Raw genomic sequence first — 24,405 nt, 5'->3', positions numbered from 1 at the left:
TCAGCTTGAAACATGTTGTGATGACAGACTAGTACAAGGGGAGATTGAAAATATCTGTGACGACAGTTGCCAGCAGTTCTGTGCATGCTTTGAGAACGCACCCTGGTGTTCTGTCTGGCCCGGCTGGGCCTTGTGATTGTAAACCGGCTTAAATGTTTTGCTCACATCAGCCACAGAGTGAGATCACACTGTCATCTGGGGAAAAAATATGCTTTCGAGCAAGGCATAAAAGACATTTAGCTGGGAGTTCTGCTTGACTGTTTCCCTTTGTTATCCGTTATGGTCAGCAAGCCCTGCCACATATGACGAGCGTCTGAGCCGGTGTAATAGGATTCCGCCTTCCTCCTTTATTGTCCTTTTGCATGTTTGATGTCTCGTCGGCGGTCGTGGCAGGCTTTCTTGTATTCGTCCATGTCCTGTTCTTTGTAAGCAGTAGCTCTATTCTTTATGCCAGTGAAGATATTGCCTATAATTCATGGCTTTGGATACCTTCTTATAGTCACTTTGGAGACAACATTGTATATGCACTTACTGATGAAGCCTGTGACTGTTGTGGGAACTCTTCTATGCTATTGGTTGAATCCCGAAACATATCCCAGTATGTACTAACAAACAGTCTTACTTCATCTGACCACTTCCTTATTGATTGCATCACTGGAACTTCCTGTTTGAGCTTTTGTTTGTAACCCGGAAGCAGAAGAATGGCAGTATGGTATGGTCAGAGGTGCCGAAGGGAGGAAAAGGGACGGGTCTAGAGTGTTAGTGGCCCTAGTGGCGCAGGATACGTGTTGGAAGAAGTAAGGTAGGACAATTTACAGTCTCCCCGTGTTAGTCTCTGCCCACCAGAAACACTGCCTCTGGGTGAGCCGTTTCTTGTTTGTTTATGGCCCCATTCAAATTTCTTTGAGTGCCAGGGTGGTGTTTGTTTGTGGAGGGATGTAGACAGCGGTGATAATTATAGATGAGAGTTTACAATGGGGTATTCTATATCAGGTGAGCACAAGCTTGAGATCTCCTTCACACTGGAAGCAGCACGTCAGTTGTTATTTATGAAAATACACTCCACCTCCTTTCGACTGCCGCTTCAGTTCTTTCCTGCCTCTGCTGTCCTTTCCTGCCGTTGCATGGAAAATCCACTGAGTACTACTTGCATAGCATCATCATCCAACCACGTTTCAGTAAGACATGTAATATATCAGCTTTGCTTGAAACATGTCGGTATTACAGACTGGGCCAGGGAGCAGTTTACAATGTCAGTGAAGACCCTTGCTAGCTGGTCAGCGCATGCGCTGAGTACGCATCCTGGTAATCCGTATGGCCCTACGGGCTTGTGAATGGTAACCTGTTTTAAAGGTCTTACTTACATCGGCTACGGAGAGTGAGACCACACAGTTGTCAGGAACCGTCTAATGCATGGTTCAATGTTTGCCTCGATTAGCGTCAGAGCCGGTGTAGTCCGATTCTATGTTACTCGTGTATCGATTTATAACTTCACATAACGCACAAACAGGGGCACACCTCTTTTGCACCACATCTCCCAATAGAGCAACAAAAAAAAGATCTGGCTCCAAAATATATATTTTGTCATGATTCCTCTCGTCCATCCTGTTGCTAGCGGTCCTTTTTAGGGAGGGGGGGAGGGCGCGCCTGCAATGTTAAAAAAAATGGGGGGGGGGGTAACGATGTATCACATTGTTTTATGGGTACTTTGTCACGATTGGCTAAAAATCGCCCAACCCTATTGTGAGCTATCAAGTTTTGATTTCCAACGAGAGGAAAAACACTTTTTTTCTCTCTCATTGATCCACAGTTCAGTTTAAATAATTGTCCAGGGTTGCTGCATAATTTGTGGGGGACGACATGTTTACTGTTGGCTTGTTTTTAATTGATTACATTAGATTTAGAATCCTGAGGTGAAATAGCCGCCACAATTGTAGTTCCTCCAAGTAGAACATTGCAAATGTGTTTCTTTGTTTTGAGGTTTTCCTGCCGAAAATATATGATACATTTATTTTTTATACTCTCTCTCTCTCGTGTTCTCTCCAGGACCAGGTTGATGCTGCAGTCAAACAGCTGCTGGCTTTCAAAGCTGAGTTCAAACAGATCACAGGACAAGAGTACAATCCAGGGATGATCCCTCCTGATGCTGCCCCAACCAAGAATGCCCCCACTCCCTCATCCTCCTCTCCCTCAGGCCTATATGAAAGTGTGACCAAACAGGGAGACACTGTTAGGAAGCTTAAATCTGAGAAAGCACCCAAGGTAAGGTGGAAAAGTGTTCACTAACACTTTACTTTAACCCTGCAGGTATTGGATGTTATTATGAGGTTGTAATGGACTCGTCACTCCTATTTATTTATTTAACCTTTATTTAACTGGGCAAATCAGTTAAGAACAAATTCTTATTTTACAATGACGGCATACCCCGGCCAAACTCTCCCCTAACCGGGACGACGCTGGGTCAATTGTGCGCCACCCTATAGGACCCCCGATCGCTGCCGGTTGTGATACAGCCCGGGATCAAACCAGGGTTTGTAGTGACGCCTCTAGCACTGAGATGCTGTGCCTTAGACTGCTGCACCATTCGGGAGCCCGTTATTTATGTATTATCTCTGTATTTGCTCCAACTGTTCATAACTGCTCTATACATTTTTAGCTCCTTCATCCCTGATTTCTCCTCCCTAACCTCTGTATTTGATCAATCGCTCCACAAAGGACCAGGTTGATGCTGCCTTGAAGGAGCTCTTAGCCTTGAAGGCAGAGTACAAACAGGCGACAGGTCACGACTACAAGCCAGGAGCTGCCCTAGCCCCTGCTCATGCCCCAGTCCAGAGCAACCCAGCCCCCACAGCCACTTCTGGCTCAGGCATCTATGAGCGCGTGACTCAGCAGGGTGACCTGGTGAGGAAGTTGAAGACCGAGAAGGCCCCCAAGGTGAGACCAACAGGAAGGGATGATAGGTTGGCATACATTAGGCACGCGTTGGATAAAATGCTTCATAAAATATTGAATGGACATCATGCCTGCTCTATTGAAACATTTCTATCGGCAAAATTCTTTATTTTATAATATGAACAGCTTTATTAATTCATTTTTGGTAGTTTAAAAGAAAGTGACATGAACCCTTTTATCTTTGTCCCCTCCCTCTCAGGACCAGTTGGACACCGCTGTCAAGCAGCTGCTGTCACTCAAAGCTGAGTACAAGCAGGCGACTGGCCAGGACTACAAACCAGGCGTGGCCCCAGCTGTCAGCCCTGCCCCTGTTCAGGCTAGCCCCGCCCCCCAGGACCAGTCTGGTTCCTCCCCTCAGGCACTCTTCACCCAGGTTGTCCAAAAGGGGGAGCTAGTGAGGAAGCTGAAATCAGAGAAGGCTCCAAAGGTAAGTGGGATTTCGTTTCACTTTGCAAACCTTTGACCAAAAATGCTGAAAACGTGTTGGCGAGAAGCTATTCAGATGAGGAATACTGGAGTTTTTGTGCAGGTACCTAGTACAGCTAACTATAAATAATAACAACAATTATTAATCAGATTTAAGTCTTTATATTGTGATTTAGGGATAACCCTAATTGCTAGTAGATTGATGAAAATGCCACAGGCAGACCTCATAACGCAATATAAAATGCCACCAGGACCAGGTGGACTGTGCCGTGAAGCAGCTGCTGGCCCTGAAGACTCAGTACAAGGCCCTCACCGGAGAGGACTACAAACCTGTGGCTGCCACTGGAGCCTCGAGCAGAGAGGACAAGAACCGCAAGGACCGAGAGAACAAGTCTGAGAAACAGGCAGGAGGAGGAGGAGGGGGGAAGAAGCAGCCAAAGGGAGAAAAGGGCAAGGAGGCCTCGTTGGGAGGCACAGGGGGAGGAGGAGATAGTGGTCCCAAGAAACAGACAAGGTGAGAGAGCGGGATGGATGGATGGAGGGGAGGGCACAGGGATGGATGAATAGAAATCATTGGTACTTTAATGGAGTGAAGATTTGAAGATGGCGGGATAGATGACAGAGATGGAGAGAGAGAGTGTTGAACATAGGTGGTGTACTGCTGAATGGATGTGGTCCTGTATGATCAGTTGGTAGAGCTTGGCACTTGTAACATCAGTGTAGTGGGTTCGAATCCTGCTGAGGTCACCAGTAAGAAAATGTATGGCAGCAAACATAATATTCTTACCTGTATGATTTGACCTGCTGCACAATAAGCTCAAAACATTGCTCCTATAAATGTTTCAAATTGTTATCGCACACAGTGGAATACCGTCAAGGCCTTCAATGCATTCAGAGGAGGCCTAATAATATTTTAAATTGCGTTATTGAAAATTACTTGTGAAAATTCATTACTTTGTCTGATGTGGAAGGGAAAATGAAAAGTGGAATAGCTATTCAATCAGGATCTGGGGAGAAGGCAGAATTTTGGAATGACAGCATGATTAGCCAAGCCAACTTTTTGTTTTGTATTATATATATATTTTTTGTGCTTGCTCCGGGATGGAAACGCTAGCCAGGAGTGGTCACCCGGGATTGCGGTTAGCTAGTTGCGAAGATCCAGATGAAAATGTTTGTGCTTAGTGGGACTATCATTGGCTTTTCAACAAGACAATGACCCAACACACCTCCAGGCTGTGTAAGGGCTATTTGACCAAGAAGGAGAGTGATGGAGTGCTGCATCAGATGACCTGTACTCCACAATCACCCGACCTCAACCCAATTGAGACGGTTTGGGATGAGTTGGACCGCAGTGTAGACATTGTTAATGTTGTAAATTACTATTGTAGCTGGAAACGGCTGATGTTTCGTGGAATATTTATATTTAATATATTATCGAATAGATATTTGAAAAACACCTTGAGGATTGATTATAAACAACGTTTGCCATGTTTCTGTCGATATTATGGAGCTAATTTGGAATATTTTTCGGCGCTTTCGTGACTGCAATTTCCGGGCGATTTCTCAGCCAAACGTGAAGAACAAACGGAGCTATTTCGCCTACAAAAATAATATTTTTGGAAAAAAGGAACATTGGCTAACTAACTGGGAGTCTCGTGAGTGAAAACATCCGAAGCTCATCAAAGGTAAAATATATATTTCTGATTTCCGTGACCAAGTTACCTGCTGCTAGCTGGACAAAATGCTATGCTAGGCTATCGATAAACTTACACAAATGCTTGTCTAGCTTAGGCTGTAAAGCATATTTGGAAAATCTGAGATGACAGGGTGATTAACAAAAGGCTAAGCTGTGTCTCAATATATTTCACTTGTGATTTTCATGAATAGGAATATTTTCTAGTAATATTTATGTCCGTTGCGTTATGCTAATTAGTGTCAGTCGATGATTACGCTCCCTCATGCGGGATGGGTAGTTACTAGAGGTTAACAATGTCTACACTGTATTTCTGATCAATTGTATGTTATTTTAAATGGACAAAAAATGTGCTTTTCTTTCAAAAACAAGGACATTTCTAAGTCACCCCAAACTTTTGAAAGGTAGTTTGTGGGAACTCCTTCAAGACTGTTGGAAAAGCATTCCAGGTGAAGCTGGTTGAGGAATTCCAAGTGTGTGCACAGCTGTCAAGGCAAAGGGTGGCTATTTGAAGAATCTACAATTTTTTAACACTTTCTTTGGTTACTACATGATTCCATATGTTATTTCATAGTTTTGATTTTTTTGTCTACACTGTTATTCTACAAGGTAGAACATTTTAAAAACAATAAAGTAAAACCCTTGATTGAGTAGGTGTGTTGCCAAGAAAACTCAAATGTATTAGTCTAAAACTAACTTTGAGTTATCGATTAGACTCCCCTAGCAAACAAACTAATCGAATCAGTTGCACTCATCACTGATGTTCTGTTTTTTATGTTTTATTGCAGCTTGAATGCTGTGAAAATTGTTAAGTTAAGTTAGCTAGCTAAAAGTTTGGCCTTCAACCTTTTTGGCTCAATTATGAAAAGTTAACAACGCATTACAAAGTGTATCGATAGTTTTTTTGCTTTAGCTGATATTAATTAAGTGCTGTAATTGCGTGGTTGAATGAGCTGGGAGTGTAGTGCATTTTAAAGAATGATCTCATGCATGTAATGGTGGTTTGGGATGGCAGGCTGTGGCCAGATGAGGTTGTCGCGTGCGTGTGAACGCTAAAGAAAATTGGACTAGACTCTACCACACTATCTACCAAGAGTTTCAGGTGACCTGTTCATTGACTACAGCTCAGTGTTCAACACCATAGTGCCCACAAAGCTCATCACTAAGCTATGGACCCTGGTACTAAACACCTCCCTCTGCACCTGGATCCAGGATTTCCTGACGGGCCGGCCCCCAGGTTGTAAGGGTAGGCAATAACATATCTGCACCCTGATCCTCAACTCAGGGACTCCTCAGGGGTGCGTGCTTAGTCCCTTCCTGTACTCCCTGTTCACCCACGACCGTGTGGCCAAGCATGACTCCAAAACCAAGTTTGCTGAAGACACAACAGTGGTAGGCCTGATCCCGACAACGATGAGACAGCCTATAAGGAGGAGGTCAGATACCGGGCAATGTGGTGCCAGGACAACAACCTCTTCCTGTGAGCAAGACAAAGGAGCCGATCCTGGACTACAGCAAAAGGAGGGCCGATGACACCCCAATTCACGTTGAAGGGGCTGTAGTGGAGCAGGTTGAGAGTTTCAAGTTCCTTGGTGTCCACATCACCAACAAACTAACATGGTCCAAACACACCAAGTCAGAGGGCACGACAACACCTTTTCCCTCTCAGGAGACTGAAAAGATTTGGCATGGGTCCCTAGATCCTTAAAAAGTTATACAGCTGCACCATTGAGAGCATCTTAACGGTTGCATCACCGCCTGGTATGGTAACTGCTCGGGATCTGACCGTTAGGCGCTACAGAGGGTAGTGCGTACTGCCCAGTACACCACTGGGGCCAATCTTCCTGCCATCCAGGACCTATAGACTACTACACTGCTGCTACTTGCTGTTTATTATCTATGCATAGTCACTTTTACCCCTACCTACACATTGACTCGGTACCGCTAAACCCTGTATATAGCCTCGTTATTGTTATTTTATTGTAACTTTCTATTACATATTTTACTTTAGTTTATTTATTAAATATTTTCTTTGCTATATTTATTGAACTGCATTGTTGGTTAAGGGCTTGTAAGTAAGCATTTCACGGTTAGGTCTACACCTGTTGTATTTGGCGCATGTGACAAATAAAATGTGGTTTGATTTGAGCCGGGCAATATGGAGTTGTGCCAGAGAGGGCTTTGGCTTTGTAAATGTAATGAATTACATAGGCTATTTGGCATGATGATTAACTTAGGAGCCATGCTTCTGAAGGCCAAGGCCCAATAGGCACAGTCCGCTACTGATCACACAAAGTAAGCCAAATGCAAAAAAGCACAGATCAGAGAAGACTTAAAACTCACTATAATCTGCACTGTGATTTAATTTGAAAATGTACTTGGGTAACATTGTAGGTTCTAAGGAGCTGATTATTTAACCTGGGTTAAGTAAAATGAACAATGCAAGGCATTGGATAACATGCCTTCCCATCGATTTCACATTTATTGGTTATTTATTGGTTATTTATTTATTTATTGGTCATTTGCTCATGCAAAATATCACCCTAATGATGTATGTGTCTTTTCCTAATTCAGACTGGGGCTGGAGGCTAAGAAGGAGGAGAACCTCGCTGATTGGTACTCTCAGGTGAGTGTGTATGCGTGTACCGTACATACAGTGCCTTCAGATAGTATTCACATCCCTTAAACTTTTCTACATTTAGTGGTTACAAAGGGGGATTAAAATGGATTTATTTGTCATTTTCTGTCAATGATCTATCCAAAATCCCTATCAAAGTGGAAGAAAAATTAATGTTAGAATCACCATTGGCAGCAATTACAGCTGTAATCTTTACAGTCTTTCCACACCTGGATTGTGCATCATTTGCCCAGTTTTCTTTAAAAAATTATTTGAGCTCTGTCACCATTGGTTGTTGATCATTGCTAGACAACCATTTTCAGGTTTTGCCATAGATTTTCAAGCAGATTTAAGTCAGAACTGTAACTCTGCCACTCAGGAACATCCACTGTCTTCTTCAACTCCAGTGTAGATTTGGCCTTGTGTTTTAGGTTATTGTCCTGCTGAAAGTTGAATTCTTCTCCCAGCGGCTGGTGCAAAGCGGTCTGAATCAGGTGTTCTGAGCATATCTATTTTATCCTGAACAATTCCCCAGTTAATGATTACAAGTATACCCATAACATGACGCATCCACCACTATGCTTGTAAATATGGAGAGGAGTACTAGTAAGGTTTTGAATTGGGTTTTCCCCAAACATAACATTGAGGACAATCAGGGGAGAAGGGCCTTGATCAGGAAGGTGACCAAACATAACCTTGAGGACAAAAAGTAATTTGCTTTGCCAAATTTTTTGCAGTATTACTTTAGTGCCTTGTTTTGCAACAAGGATGCATGTTTTGGAATATTTGTTTTCTGTACATGCTTCCTTCTTTTCACTTGGTCATTTAGTTTAGTATTGTGGAGTAACTACAATGTTGATCCATCCTCAGTTTTCTCCTATCACAGAGATTCAACTCTATTGTTTTAAAGTCACCATTGCTCTCATCGTGAAATCCCTGAGCGGTTTCCTTACAGACACCTGTGTCTTTGTAGTGACTGGGTGTATTGATATTTATTTCTGATCCAAAGTGTAATGTTAAATTCCTGATTTAAGTTTCCCTATTTCTGTTATTACGGTGCTATTACTCAGTTATTAGTGCGCCTGCGCGGGTGTCTCTGTTAATGTACTTCCGGCGCCGACAGAGATGGCCGCCTCGCTTCGCGTTCCTAGGAAACTATGCAGTTTTTTTACGTGTTATTTCTTACATTAGTACCCCAGGTCATCTTAGGTTTCATTACATACAGTCGAGAAGAACTACTGAATATAAGAGCAGCGTTAACTCATCATCAGTACGACCAAGAATATGACTTTCGCGAAGCGGATCCTGTGTTCTGCCTTTCACCCAGGACAACGGAATGGATCCCAGCCGGCGACCCAAAAAACGACTTCGTAAAAGAGGGAAACGTAGCGGTCTTCTGGTCAGACTCCGGAGACGGGCACATCATGCACCACTCCCCAGTATACTTCTCGCCAATGTCCAGTCTCTTGACAACAAGGTTGATGAAATCCGAGCAAGGGTAGCATTCCAGAGGGACATCAGAGACGGTAACGTTCTTTGCTTCACGGAAACATGGCTCACTGGAGAGACGCTATCGGAGTCGGTGCAGCCAGCTGGTTTCTCCACGCATCGCGCCGACAGAAACAAACATCTTTCTGGTAAGAAGAAGGGCGGGGGCGTATGCCTTATGGCTAACGAGACGTGGTGTGGTCACAAAAGCATACAGGAACTCAAGTCCTTCTGTTCACCTGATTTAGAATTCCTCACAATCAAATGTCGACCGCATTATCTACCAAGGGAATTCTCTTCGATTATAATCACAGCCGTATATATTCCCCCCCAAGCAGACACATCGATGGCTCTGAACGAACTTTATTTGACTCTTTGCAAACTGGAATCTATACATCCTGAGGCTGCATTCATTGTAGCTGGGGATTTTAACAAGGCTAATCTGAAAACAAGACTCCCTAAATTTTATCAGCATATCGATTGCGCAACCAGGGCTGGCAAAACCTTGGATCACTGCTATTCTAACTTCCGTGACGCGTATAAGGCCCTGCCCCGCCCTCCTTTCTGAAAAGCTGACCACGACTCCATTTTGTTGATCCCTGCCTACAGACAGAAACTAAAACAAGAATCTCCCACGCTGAGGTCTGTTCAACGCTGGTCCGACCAATCTGATTCCACACTCCAAGACTGCTTCCATCACGTGGACTGGGATATGTTTCGTATTGCGTCAGACAACAACATTGACAAATATGCTGATTTTGTGTGCGAGTTCATTAGAACGTGTGTTGAAGATGTCGTTCCCATAGCAACGATTAATAGCGTCCCCTGAGACGTCTGCGTCCCACCCAGCCATCTGGAAATGCAATTGCGCTACGCTAAATGCTAATAGCACTCGTTAAAACTCAAACGTTCATTAAAACACACATGCAGGGTACTGAATTAAAGCTACACTCGTTGTGAATCTAGCCAACAAGTCAGGTTATTAAAATGCTTTTCGGCGAAAGCATGAGAAGCTATTATCTGATAGCATGCAACACCCCGAAATACCTGAATGCGACGTAAACAAAAGAATTAGCGTAGCCGGCGCTACACAAATAGCAGAAATAAAATATAAAACTTTCATTACCTTTGACGAGCTTCTTTGTTGGCACTCCTATATGTCCCATAAACATCACTATTGGGTCTTTTTTTCGATTAAATCGGTCCATATATACCCAAAATATCCATCTATGGAAACTGTGTGATTCAGAAAAAAACATAGTTTCAATACGCAACGTCATTTTTTTTAATTAAAAAAGTTGACGATAAACTTTCACAAAACACTTCGAAATACTTTTGTCATCCAACTTTAGGTATTAGTAAACGTTAATAATCTATCAAATTGATCACGGGGCGATGTGTATTCAATAGCTCCACGTCTTCAAATCATGTTCCGAAATCTCTCTTCCAAAACTTCCTGTCGGAGACCGGTTGGAAAGTGGTCTCTCTTCTTCGTTTGACCAAGAAACAACGTCCAGGCAATTGACAAGACTGGCGACATCGTGTGGAAGCTGTAGGACTTGCAATCTCAGCCCCATTTAATTTGGTCTCCCATAGACAATACATGCAAGTGGCGCATTGATATTTTTTCCAGTTTTCAGTGATCAGTTTTTCTTGCGCTTTTCGATGAAACACACGCTCTGTTATAGTCACAGCCGTGATTTAACCGGTTTTAGAAACGTGAGTGTTTTCTATCCACACATACTAATCATATGCATATACTATATTCCTGGCATGAGTAGCAGGACGCTGAAATGTTGCGCGATTTTTAACAGAATGTTCGAAAAAGTAGGGGGTAGGCTTAACAGGTTTTAAAACATTCCCAAACCAGAAACCGTGGATTGATGGCAGCATTCGCGTGAAACTGAAAGCGCGAACCACTGCTTTTAATAAGGGCAAAGTGACCGGAAACATGACCGAATACAAACAGTGTAGCTATTCCCTCCGCAAGGCAATCAAACAAGCTAAGCGTCAGTATAGAGACAAAGTAGAATCTCAATTCAACGGCTCAGACACGAGGTATGTGGCAGGGTCTACAGTCAATCACGGATTACAAAAAGAAAACCAGCCCTGTCACGGACCAGGATATCTTGCTCCCAGGCATACTAAGTAACTTTTTTGCCCGCTTTGAGGACAATACAGTGCCACTGACACGGCCTGCAACCAAAACATGCGGCCTCTCCTTCACTGCAGCCGAGGTGAGTAAAACATTTAAACGTGTTAACCCTCGCAAGGCTGCAGGCCCAGACGGCATCCCCAGCCGCGCCCTCAGAGCATGCGCAGACCAGCTGGCTGGTGTGTTTACGGACATATTCAATCAATCCCTATCCCAGTCTGCTGTTCCCACATGCTTCAAGAGGGCCACCATTGTTCCTGTTCCCAAGAAAGCTAAGGTAACTGAGCTAAACGACTACCGCCCCGTAGCACTCACTTCCGTCATCATGAAGTGCTTTGAGAGACTAGTCAAGGACCATGTCACCTCCACCCTACCTGACACCCTAGACCCACTCCAATTTGCTTACCGCCCAAATAGGTCCACAGATGATGCAATCTCAACCACACTGCACACTGCCCTAACCCATCTGGACAAGAGGAATACCTATGTGAGAATGCTGTTCATCGACTACAGCTCAGCATTTAACACCATAGTACCCTCCAAGCTCGTCATCAAGCTCGAGACCCTGGGTCTCGACCCCGCCCTGTGCAACTGGGTACTGGACTTCCTGACGGGCCGCCCCCAGGTGGTGAGGGTAGGCAACAACATCTCCACCCCGCTGATCCTCAACACTGGGGCCCCACAAGGGTGCGTTCTGAGCCCTCTCCTGTACTCCCTGTTCACCCACGACTGCGTGGCCACGCACGCCTCCAACTCAATCATCAAGTTTGCGGACGACACAACAGTGGTAGGCTTGATTACCAACAACGACGAGGCGGCCTACAGGGAGGAGGTGAGGGCCCTCGGAGTGTGGTGTCAGGAAAATAACATCACACTCAACGTCAACAAAACTAAGGAGATGATTGTGGACTTCAGGAAACAGCAGAGGGAACACCCCCCTATCCACATCGATGGAACAGTAGTGGAGAGGGTAGCAAGTTTTAAGTTCCTCGGCATACACATCACAGACAAACTGAATTGGTCCACCCACACAGACAGCATCGTGAAGAAGGCGCAGCAGCGCCTCTTCAACCTCAGGCGGCTGAAGAAATTTGGCTTGTCACCAAAAGCACTCACAAACTTCTACAGATGCACAATCGAGAGAATCCTGGCGGGCTGTATCACCGCCTGGTACGGCAACTGCTCCGCCCACAACCGTAAGGCTCTCCAGAGGGTAGTGAGGTCTGCACAACGCATCACCGGGGGCAAACTACCTGCCCTCCAGGACACCTACACCACCCGATGTTACAGGAAGGCCATAAAGATCATCAAGGACAACAACCACCCGAGCCACTGCCTGTTCACCCCGCTATCATCCAGAAGGTGCATCAAAGCTGGGACCGAGAGACTGAAAAACAGCTTCTATCTCAAGGCCATCAGACTGTTAAACAGCCACCACTAACATTGAGTGGCTGCTGCCAACACACTGACTCAACTCCAGCCACTTTAATAATGGGAATTGATGGGAAATGATGTAAAATATATCACTAGACACTTTAAACAATGCTACCTAATATAATGTTTACATACCCTACATTATTCATCTCATATGTATACGTATATACTGTACTCTATCATCTACTGCATCTTTATGTAATACATGTATCACTAGCCACTTTGTTTACATACTCATCTGATATGTATATACTGTACTCGATACCATCTACTGTATCTTGCCTATGCCGCTCTGTACCATCACTCATTCATATATCTTTATGTACATATTCTTTATCCCCTTACACTTGTGTGTATAAGACAGTAGTTTTGGAATTGTTAGTTAAATTACTTGTTGGTTATTACTGCATTGTCGGAACTAGAAGCACAAGCATTTCGCTACACTCGCATTAACATCTGCTAACCATGTGTATGTGACAAATTAAATTTGATTTGATGGACCTGGCCTGAGTGCAATGGCAACCATGTATTGTGGAAATACGGTTTAGTAAATGTTGTTAAACTGAAAACTAGTCGTTGTCATAACTTCATCATGCTCAAAGGTATATTCAATGTCTATTTTTATTATTATTTATATGTACCCATCTACAAATGTACCCATCTACAAATACAGTGCATTCGGAAAGTATTCAGACCCCTTGACTTTTCCACATTTTAAGTTACAGCCTTATTCTAAAATGGATAGACTTTTTCCCCCTCATTAATCTACACACAAACATCTTTGGCAGCGATTACAGCCACAAGTCTTTTTGGGTATGACGCTACAACCTTGACACACCTCTATTTGGAGTTTTCTCCCATTCTTCTCTGCAGATCCTCTCAAGCTCTGTCAGATTGGATGGGGAGCGTTGCTGCACAGCTATTTTCAGGTCTCTCCAGAGATGTTCGATCTCGTTCAAGTCCGGGCTCTGGCTCGGACATTCATAGACTTGTCCCGAAGCCTCTCCTGCTTTGTCTAAGCTGTGTGCATAGGGTCCTTTGTCCTGTTAGAAGCTGAACCTTAGCCCCAGTCTGAGGTCCTGAATGCTCTGGAGCAGGTTTTCATCAAGGATCTTGCTGTACTTTGCGCCGTTCATCTTTCCCTTGACCCTGACTAGTCTCCAGTCCCTGCCTCAAAAAAACATCCCCACAGCATGACGCTGCCACCACAATGCTTCACCGTAGGGATGTTCCAGGTTTACTCCAGATGTTACGCTTGGCATTCAATCCAAATGCTTATCTTAATTTCATCAGACAAGAGAATCTTGTTTCTCATGGTCTGATAGTCCTTTAGGTGCCTTTTGGCAAACTCCAAGCGGGCTGTCATGTGCCTTTTTACTGAGGAGTGGCTTCCATCTGGCTACTCTACCAAAAGGCATGATTGGTGGAGTGCTGCAGAGATGATTGTCCTTCTTGAAGGTTCTCCCATCTACACAGAGAAACTCTGGAGCTCTGTAAGTGACTATTGGGTTCTTGGTCCAAGGCTTGGTTCCCTGTCCAAGGCTCTTCTCCACCGATTGTTTTGTTTCGCCAGGCGGCCAGCTCTAGGAAAAGATTTGGTGGTTGCAAACTTCTTCCATTTAAGAATGATGGAGGCCACTGTGTTCTTGGGGACCTTCAATGCTACAGAAATGTTTTGGTTCCGTTCCCCAGATCTGTGTCTTGACACAATCCTGACTCAAAGCTCTACAGATGATTCCTTCGACCTCATGGCTTGGTTTTTGCTCTGACATGCACGGTCTTGAATCTGTGTTTGAAATTCACTGCTCAACTGAGGGACCTTACAGATAATTTTATTTGTGGGGTACAGAGATGAGGTAATCATTCAAAATCTTGTTGAACATTACTATTGTGTCCGTGCAACTTATTATGCAACTTTTTAAGCACATTTTTACTCCTGAACTTATATAGGCTTGCCATAACAAAGGGGTTGAATACTTATTGCCATTTCAGCTTTTAATTTTTTATACATTTTTATTTTATTTTTTAATTTTTCAAAACATTATTCCACTTTGACATCATGGGGTATTGTGTGTAGGCCAGTGGCAAAACAATCTAAATTAAATCCATTTTAAATTCAGGGGGGGGGGGGGATCAAGGCCTGTAAATACTTTCTGAAGGCACTGTATATGAAAGTGATGTTTTTTGTTTGTTTACCAGTCAATGTTTCCCTTCACCACCTCACCCTTAACTCCGCCCTCCACCTTCCCTCCAGGTGATCACCAAGGCAGAGATGATTGAGTACTATGACGTGAGCGGCTGCTATGTGCTGCGACCCTGGTCCTACTCTATCTGGGAGTCTATCAAGGAGTTCTTTGACCGCGAGATCAAGAAGCTGGGTGTGGAGAACTGCTACTTCCCCATGTTCGTCTCGCAGGCTGCCCTGGAGAAAGAGAAGTCCCACATAGCTGATTTTGCCCCAGAGGTGTGTGTATTGGGGGGGGTGATGGGTGTTCTGACATCTTGTGGTGAGATGTGTTTTCAGTGTGTATCGAGCCCTATTGGAAATCCTGGTCCTCGCTTCTCCAGTGATTTTGTGTGTGTGTGACACCACCATTTTGTCTTTTTGGAAAGCTCAAGAAGATCTTCTTTTAAAATCATTTGACACATTTGTAGTTAACTGTGTTTGTGTCTTCTGGCCTCAGGTTGCCTGGGTAACACGGTCAGGGAACACTGAGCTTGCCGAGCCCATCGCTGTCCGACCCACTAGTGAAACTGGTAAGAGACACACACCTTCCCACCTTCTGTCAGTCCGTAAGGTTAAACTTGATGCATTGAATTTCCAGATGCTTTTCTCTGTCTCAAAAGCTTTATTGTATGGGTGTATATCATGACTATATTTTTATCCATGATGCTCACCACTTCTACCCGGTCTTTCTTCCATACAGTTCTAAATGTACGAATTGACACTGACCCATAGGGTTGGGCGGTATCCAGATTTGAATCCTGTCATAAAGTTCCTGTACCACCTCTCTCTTCTTTTTACAGTGATGTACCCTGCCTACGCCAAATGGGTCCAGTCCCACAGAGACCTACCGATCAAACTCAACCAGTGGTGCAACGTTGTGGTCAGTGTCCACTCCACTAATGATAATTGTCATATTCACCATCATCATTTGGGGTCAATTCCAGAAAGAAAAATCTTCATTGGACGAGCCCAAATGTACTTAAAAATGGAAGACGCCTAACCATGGCCAGTGTTTCCACTGTCTTTTGGCAGAACCCTTTAGGATACCTTAACAGAATGGATCCAGAGTTTTACTCCTTCTCTCGTTTTCTCATTTATTTAATTTTTCATTTTCTTCCTCAGAGGTGGGAGTTCAAGCACCCCCAGCCCTTCCTAAGGACCAGAGAGTTCCTGTGGCAGGAAGGACACACAGCGTTTGCCACCAAGGAGGAGGCCGCGGAAGAGGTAACCAGGTCAATTTATTTTCAACTGTCCATGAGACTAGATCTTACTTTTCTGTCTTGAATGTTGAGTTTGGACTTGTCATGTCTGGGGAGTGCATTCAAACAATGGTAAATGTAACATCCAATAGGAAAGCACTTAGCCCGCTAGCAACTCTGCAAAGTTTGCATGAATGTTTATTTGGCTGTAGGCTAATCACCCACCTATTTGCAAGCAATGCGTGGGTGGAACTAATGGAATCTGTTTGCTAGCCAGCAAAACTAGCTAGCTAGCTTGCTTCACCTACCAGTAGTAGACAGAGCTGGCTTTCGTTATTATTATCCGCTCAACTAGCAAGGAAATATTCTCAATCCCTTGCTGAATGAAAATCCGTCACAATTCCAATTTTCATTTAGAAGTTCAAGCTAGCAACATCAAATCCTGCACATCATCAGCTGTTGCACACAGACAGACGGATTGACAGCCAGGAGCCAATATTATTAACCGTTCCAACATGCATTTGTCAGCTAAATAACACTTTTATTCTTTATCACTCTAATTTAAAATGAGTCTCGTTTGTAATTCTAGGGATATAGCTAGATATATGTATTGTTGAGTGTTGCTGTGGTCGTGGATGGATCAGAAGAAAAGAGAACGTGCAACAGAGAAATGATCAATAGGCCTATGTGTCATAGGAAACACTGTCACCACTGATAAATCCACCATAATTGAGAATTTCAATAAGCATTTTTCTACGGCTGGCCATGCTTTCCACCTGGCTACTCCTACCCCGGACAACAGCACTGCACCCCCAACAGCAACTCGCTCAAGCCTTCCCCATTTCTCCTTCTCCCAAATCCATTCAGCTGATGTTCTGAAAGAGCTGCAAAATCTGGACCCCTACAAATCAGCCGGGCTAGACAATCTGGACCCGTTCTTTCTAAAATTATCTGCCGAAATTGTTGCCACCCCTATCACTAGCCTGTTCAACCTCTCTTTCGTGTCGTCTGAGATTCCCAAAGATTGGAAAGCAGCTGCGGTCATCCCCCTCTTCAAAGGGGGGGACACTCTTGACCCAAACTGCTACAGACCTATATCTATCCTACCGTGCCTTTCTAAGGTCTTCGAAAGCCAAGTCAACCAACAGATTACCGACCATTTCGAATCTCACCATACCTTCTCTGCTATGCAATCCGGTTTCAGAGCTGGTCATGGGTGCACCTCAGCCACGCTCAAGGTCCTAAACGATATCTTAACCGCCATCGATAAGAAACATTACTGTGCAGCCGTATTCATTGATCTGGCCAAGGCTTTCGACTCTGTCAATCACCATATCCTCATCGGCAGACTCGACAGCCTTGGTTTCTCAAATGATTGCCTCGCCTGGTTCACCAACTACTTCTCTGATAGAGTTCAGTGTGTCAAATCGGAGGGTCTGCTGTCCGGACCTCTGGCAGTCTCTATGGGGGTGCCACAGGGTTCAATTCTTGGACCGACTCTCTTCTCTGTATACATCAATGAGGTCGCTCTTGCTGCTGGTGAGTCCCTGATCCACCTCTACGCAGACGACACCATTCTGTATACTTCCGGCCCTTCTTTGGACACTGTGTTAACAACCCTCCAGGCAAGCTTCAATGCCATACAACTCTCCTTCCGTGGCCTCCAATTGCTCTTAAATACAAGTAAAACTAAATGCATGCTCTTCAACCGATCGCTACCTGCACCTACCCGCCTGTCCAACATCACTACTCTGGACGGCTCTGACTTAGAATACGTGGACAACTACAAATACTTAGGTGTCTGGTTAGACTGTAAACTCTCCTTCCAGACCCATATCAAACATCTCCAATCCAAAGTTAAATCTAGAATTGGCTTCCTATTTCGCAACAAAGCATCCTTCACTCATGCTGCCAAACATACCCTTGTAAAACTGACCATCCTACCAATCCTCGACTTTGGCGATGTCATTTACAAAATAGCCTCCAATACCCTACTCAACAAATTGGATGCAGTCTATCACAGTGCAATCCGTTTTATCACCAAAGCCCCATATACTACCCACCATTGCGACCTGTACGCTCTCGTTGGCTGGCCCTCGCTTCATACTCGTCGCAAAACCCACTGACTCCATGTCATCTACAAGACCCTGCTAGGTAAAGTCCCCCCTTATCTCAGCTCGCTGGTCACCATAGCATCTCCCACCTGTAGCACACGCTCCAGCAGGTATATCTCTCTAGTCACCCCCAAAACCAATTCTTTCTTTGGCCGCCTCTCCTTCCAGTTCTCTGCTGCCAATGACTGGAACGAACTACAAAAATCTCTGAAACTGGAAACACTTATCTCCCTCACTAGCTTTAAGCACCAACTGTCAGAGCAGCTCACAGATTACTGCACCTGTACATAGCCCACCTATAATTTAGCCCAAACAACTACCTCTTTCCCAACTGTATTTAATTTTAATTTATTTATTTATTTTGCTCCTTTGCACCCCATTATTTTTTTATTTCTACTTTGCACATTCTTCCATTGCAAAACTACCATTCCAGTATTTTACTTGCTATATTGTATTTACTTTGCCATCATGGCCTTTTTTGCCTTTACCTCCCTTCTCACCTCATTTGCTCACATTGTATATAGACTTGTTTATACTGCATTATTGACTGTATGTTTGTTTTTACTCCATGTGTAACTCTGTGTCGTTTTATCTGTCGAACTGCTTTGCTTTATCTTGGCCAGGTCGCAATTGTAAATGAGAACTTGTTCTCAACTTGCCTACCTGGTTAAATAAAGGTAAATAAATAAATAAATAAAGACTTGGAGAAATCTGACCTGCGATCTGTGAACAAAGCTACTGCACTTATCATTTGTAAAACTGTCATTTGAATCACTTTGAAGTGACCCAAATGGCAAATCTTTCATCTCTACATTTATAGATGTATAAAACCATTTTTCTCCCTCAACATACCTTTTGACCCCCCCCCCCCCCCCCCCTTAGTCTTTTAATAAATACTGACTCATCTTCTCCCCGTCTGTGCATCTGTCCAGGTGTTACAGATCCTTGACTTGTACGCACGGGTCTACGAGGAGCTGATGGCCATCCCTGTGGTAAAGGGCAGAAAGACAGAGAAGGAGAAGTTTGCAGGAGGAGACTACACTACCACTGTGGAGGCCTTCATCTCTGCCAGTGGCAGAGCCATCCAGGTATAGGCTGCCGCCACATTTGGATTTTGTACCACAAAATTCTGGATTGAGACAGTTGTTTAATGGGTGTAGGTGTAAGCAAAATGTATGAAGGTGCTATAAAATTGCTGGAGACTTCATCCATAAGTGCTTATATCCATCACGTTAATTGAATTAAAACCCACCTCAAGTATTTGAAAGTCTACAGCTTTGTCAAATTCAGCGCTTCCTTTATAATGGACCGCACTGGCCAAAATGTCTGCCACAGTGAACCTGTAGTTAATGGGCCTCACATCCCATTTTCCATGGATGATGGGGATAAATTTGTACTACGGACAATAGGGCCTATTCGTTGATTTCAGATTTTTCCTGTCTCTTTTCCTAGCCCTTTGTAAGCAATCTATAGGAAGTTCTCCTAAAATGGCTAGAGCCTTCAACAGTTCTTGTCCATGGTTAATTCTGGCCTAATAGAAGACCTGGGGAAACTTGGCCTCTTAGTCGAAAAACCAAACCAAAGACACTAGCTTGTAATGCAGTTTTATAAAGAACAGTGAAATACTCTATCAGCAAAACAACCTCTTAGGCACACATTTATTGATGCTTAAGTAAATGTTTCCTCTTCCTCTCAGGGTGCCACCACCTTTCTATCATCAATTCATCTGAATGTAAAAATATGATTCATAAAATATATATAAAAAAACAAGTTGAATGGTTCTCTTCCTCTCAGGGTGCCACATCCCACCACCTGGGCCAAAACTTCTCCCGGATGTTTAACATCGAGTTCGAGGACCCCAGAAAGCCGGGTGAGAAGCAGCTAGCCTACCAGAACTCGTGGGGCATCACCACCCGCACTATCGGCGTGCTCACCATGGTACATGGGGACAACATGGGCCTGGTGCTGCCCCCCAGAGTTGCCTGTCTCCAGGTATGTTTTGATCTACATTTTGATTCCACCTTAATAACGACTGCCTGGCAAAAGGTAAAGAATTTCACCTTTTATTGGCCCTAGTCAAATTTTAGAACCCTGCAATTTCTCCTGCTCTCATCTTCCAGGTGATCATCATCCCGTGTGGCATCACAGCCTCCCTGCCTGAGGCTGAGAAGGAGTCTCTGCTGGCCCAGTGCTCCAAGTACCTGGCCCGGCTGCAGAGGGGAGAGACCCGGGTAAAGGCCGACCTCCGAGACAATTACTCTCCCGGCTGGAAGTTCAACCACTGGGAACTCAAGGTAAAGCCACCACTCACGGTCTTGTGTGGCTCAGTTTGTAAGAACTGGCTCCACAACGTCAGGGTCGTGGTTTCGGTTGTCACTGGAGTCATACACTAAACATTTTGCACTCACTGTACTGTATGTCTCTTTGGATAAAAGTAGATCTTAAATGGTGTATATTATGATTATTATTGTTGCAATAATCCCCAGAACCCTTTCTAGGGGCATTAGAAAGTTTGCAGCCTTGTCTCATTCAGTGCTTCCTCTAAAATGGACCGCACTGGCCAAAATGGCTGCCACAGTGAACCTGTAGTTCATGGGCCTCATGTACATTTTCCATGGATGTTGGGGATAAATTTGTACTACTGACAATTGGTTGATTTCAGGGATAAACTTCTCATCATTCCAATTGAAAGGAAATGTCTGCATCTCTATACTCTCTCTCTCTTCTTCGCTTTCTTTCTTGCTCTCCATCCTCTCTCCACCCCTCCTTCCATCCCTCTCTCTCAGGGCGTGCCCATTCGCCTTGAGGTGGGTCCTAAGGATCTGAAGCAGGGTCAGTGTGTGGCCGTGAGGAGAGACACGGGGGAGAAGATCATCCTGCCCGAGGCAGACACCGAGAAGAGACTCATACAGCTACTGGAGGACATCCAGACCAACCTCTTCAAGAGGTATGCATATGCTGATCCACACACACACCAACTGGAGGAAATCAAGGGCAATATCTTGTAACACCCACAATCCCTCTCATTCTCACTCTCTCGCGCTCTCTGAGCTACTGCACAGGTGCTAACATGCACGCGCACACACACATAGTGTGACTAATATGCCTCTTCCTCTGTGTTGCAGGGCATCGGACGACCTGAACAAACACATGGTGGTAGCAGACTCTATGGAACTGTTCCAGAAAGACCTGGACCAGGGCAGGGTGTGTTACGTTGAAGTTTGTTTCTGTTAGATTCCCAATCATCAGATGAATCGTGTCCATGTCTGGCTGGCTTAAGTAATATAAATGAACTGACTTACATGTATTTGTTTTATGTTGATAACCACAGATTGTCCAGATCCCCTTCTGTGGAGGCATCGAGTGTGAAGACTGGATCAAGAAGACCACTGCCAAGTAAGACTCACTCAAGTACCACTCAATGACTGAGATGCATGCTAACATTCACTGACTATACCAAACATTAGGAACTCCTCCCTAACACCTTCACATCAAGATGCGTTATCTGCTCTAAGTGAAGTGTTACCGGTGCCCCTCTCTCTCTCCCCCTCTGCAGGGACCAGGATCTGGAGCCCGGTGCCCCCTCCATGGGTGCAAAGAGCCTGTGTATCCCCTTCAATCCCCTCAAGCCCCTGCAGCCGGGTCAGATGTGCGTCAGCGGCAAGGAGGCCGCACAGTATTACACCCTGTTTGGCCGCAGCTACTAAATACAGTCTTAAGTGGCTTTCTCTCCTCGATCTGGGATATGAGAAAGAAGCGGATAGGTGAAAGAAAATACTTGTGAACAAAGATTTGTTTTCACCTATCATGCGCTTTCAAATCAGCAGAGATGGAGAAGAGACGAGGAGATGACGTCTCTTTAGACTATTGAGATATACCCAGAGTCAACACCTTGTAGTGTGTTCCTTTCCTTTTGACCCTAACCTTGCAATGGTGGCCCAACCCCTCAAGATTGACAAGACACTCTCCATAGTCAGCTATTTTCTCCCACTAGCCCCAAATGTAACAAAAATGACCCTTTATACCCAATGACACAATCTTTATATTTTTGTCCCTTTCTCACTCCCACCCTACCTTATCTCAGGACCTTTCCCAGGTAGAAAGATGACATGGTACTCAGGCAAGATGTTTCCCACCAACTGAACTGATATCGTAGCTATTGGGTGTGTACTATAGGTGGGTGGTGGGTGGTGACATTTGTCCCCAGTACAAACTCATAGGAATACTGCATACAACATGGAATAAGGAACTATCACATGTAATTACCTGTACTCTTGAGTTCCTCTAACGCAATTCTAAAACTTTTCTATAATAAAGGGATTCTCAAATTCCACTGTATAGGCATTATCATTTGAGAGCTGTTTTTACCTGTACATTATCTGCACTTAATCTGTAAAGGGGGGATTGTGTTGATGATCGTCCAAGCGAGTGCACACATCAGGAGGAAGAGGGACTTGTTCAGGTGCGGACAGGACAGAAATATTTGTTTTATGTTCAGGTGTGGAAAGTGAAACTGTCCACTTTCCCAGGGTTTTTATTCACATTACAAATGAATCAGTGATTCAAAAGTCAGGCAATCAATTGAGTTTTATTTTACTATTGTAGGATACAGTAATTTTTACCTCCAATATAATTGATCATGCACAATGATGTGCCAAATATGATTTACTGCATTGTTATAGATCAGGTATTCCCAAACTGGGATACACGCAATGCCGTCGGGGGTACGCCAAATAAAAATATGATTCACATTTAAAAATATTTTTTATTAGAATAATTCTAAACATTTTCAAACAGTCCAATTACATTTTTGAACGGGGCTGGCTATACATTTGGGTGAGGTTTTTTTCTCGCCCGAGTAGCCTTGTTTCACTGCGAAAAATAAAATGAAACCATGTAGTGCAGAGAGAAATAACAACACTATGTCAAATACAGGTAGCCTAGTCAAATAATTAACATCCAATCACATTAACTGTTACTCTCGCGGGAATTCCACTAACGGTACATATGTAGCCAAACGTAGCCACTGCTCATTCCGTTTGCTCGAAAATGAATAAATGGTTAAAAACTAAAATAGGCCCGCGTCCATAGACACATACCAGCTCTACTGCTACTACCGGCAGAATATAATAATACCTGCATCTGTCGACGACACAAGTTGTTCTGCTTCCACGAGCACATCCAATGCTAGCATCAGTAATTCTAAATGTGTTGTTAGCCCAGCTAGCATAGACACTGACAGTTGTGAATCTGATGCAGCTGAAGAGATACTGCCCCCTTTCCCGGCAAAGCACCGAACAACAGACGGGGACGTTGGACCATCAAAGAGGCACAAATATGATGAGAAATAAACTCAGCAAAAAAAGCACCGTCCTCTAACTGTCGACTGCGTTTATTTCAGCAAACTTAACGTGTAAATAGTATGAACATAAGATTCAACAACAGACATAAACTGAACATGTTCCACAGACATGTGACTAACACAAATGGAATAATGTGTCCCTGACCAAAGGGGGGTTCAAAATCAAAACTTAACAGGCAGTATCTGGTGTGGCCACCAAGTGCATCTCCTCATGGACTGCACCAGATTTGCCAGTTCTTGCTGTGAGATGTTACCCCACTCTTCCACCAAGGTACCTGCAAGTTCCCAGACATTTCTGGGGGGAGCGGCCCTGTCCCTAGCCCTCACCTTCCTATCCAACAGGTCCCAGACGTGCTCATTGAGATCCAGGCTCTTCGATGGCCGTGGCAGAGCAGTGATATTCCTGTCTTGCAGGAAATCACGCACAGAACGAGCAGTATGGCTGGTATTGTCATGCTGGAAGGTCATGTCAGGATGAGCCTGCAGGAACGGTACCACATGAGGGAGGTGGATGTCTTCCCTGTAATGCACAGCCTTGAGATTGCCTGCAATGACAACAAGCTCAGTCCGATGATGCTGTGACACACCGCCCCAGACCATGACGGACCCTCCAAATCGATCCGACTCCAGAGTACAGGCCTCGGTGTAACAGTCTGAGCATTGGAGGGATTGTGCGTTCCTGGTGTAACTCGGGCAGTTATTGTTGCCATCCTGTACCTGTCCTGCAGGTGTGATGTT

General features: G+C 44.3%; 1 protein-coding gene and 2 non-coding genes across 4 annotated transcripts in view; all 3 read left to right on the top strand.

Moving 5' to 3' along the window:
* Nucleotides 1-22,638, top strand: part of eprs1 (glutamyl-prolyl-tRNA synthetase 1) — an 86,441-nt gene extending 63,803 nt beyond the window's left edge. For both annotated transcript variants that reach the window (XM_031788435.1, XM_020470354.2), the window contains exons 19-34: nt 2,047-2,262; nt 2,716-2,934; nt 3,152-3,379; nt 3,630-3,892; nt 7,646-7,697; nt 15,020-15,229; nt 15,450-15,522; nt 15,793-15,872; nt 16,115-16,216; nt 19,238-19,393; nt 20,100-20,297; nt 20,426-20,599; nt 21,092-21,252; nt 21,431-21,509; nt 21,637-21,701; nt 21,862-22,638. In XM_031788435.1, the coding sequence (XP_031644295.1) occupies nt 2,047-2,262; nt 2,716-2,934; nt 3,152-3,379; nt 3,630-3,892; nt 7,646-7,697; nt 15,020-15,229; nt 15,450-15,522; nt 15,793-15,872; nt 16,115-16,216; nt 19,238-19,393; nt 20,100-20,297; nt 20,426-20,599; nt 21,092-21,252; nt 21,431-21,509; nt 21,637-21,701; nt 21,862-22,012 (2,427 nt within the window). In that variant the 3' untranslated portion in view covers nt 22,013-22,638. The remainder of the gene's footprint in view (nt 1-2,046; nt 2,263-2,715; nt 2,935-3,151; nt 3,380-3,629; nt 3,893-7,645; nt 7,698-15,019; nt 15,230-15,449; nt 15,523-15,792; nt 15,873-16,114; nt 16,217-19,237; nt 19,394-20,099; nt 20,298-20,425; nt 20,600-21,091; nt 21,253-21,430; nt 21,510-21,636; nt 21,702-21,861) is intronic.
* LOC116353517 (small nucleolar RNA SNORA5) lies at nt 19,576-19,713 on the top strand. Its single transcript, XR_004202951.1, has one exon. It is a non-coding gene; the product is annotated as a small nucleolar RNA SNORA5 (small nucleolar RNA).
* LOC116353516 (small nucleolar RNA SNORA5) lies at nt 20,819-20,955 on the top strand. The gene has a single exon (XR_004202950.1). It is a non-coding gene; the product is annotated as a small nucleolar RNA SNORA5 (small nucleolar RNA).
* Nucleotides 22,639-24,405: the final 1,767 nt, after the last annotated feature.

This window comes from Oncorhynchus kisutch, linkage group LG14, assembly GCF_002021735.2.
Source record: "Oncorhynchus kisutch isolate 150728-3 linkage group LG14, Okis_V2, whole genome shotgun sequence".
Lineage (NCBI taxonomy): Eukaryota > Metazoa > Chordata > Actinopteri > Salmoniformes > Salmonidae > Oncorhynchus > Oncorhynchus kisutch.
This window is presented reverse-complemented; position numbering and strand designations above follow the sequence as displayed.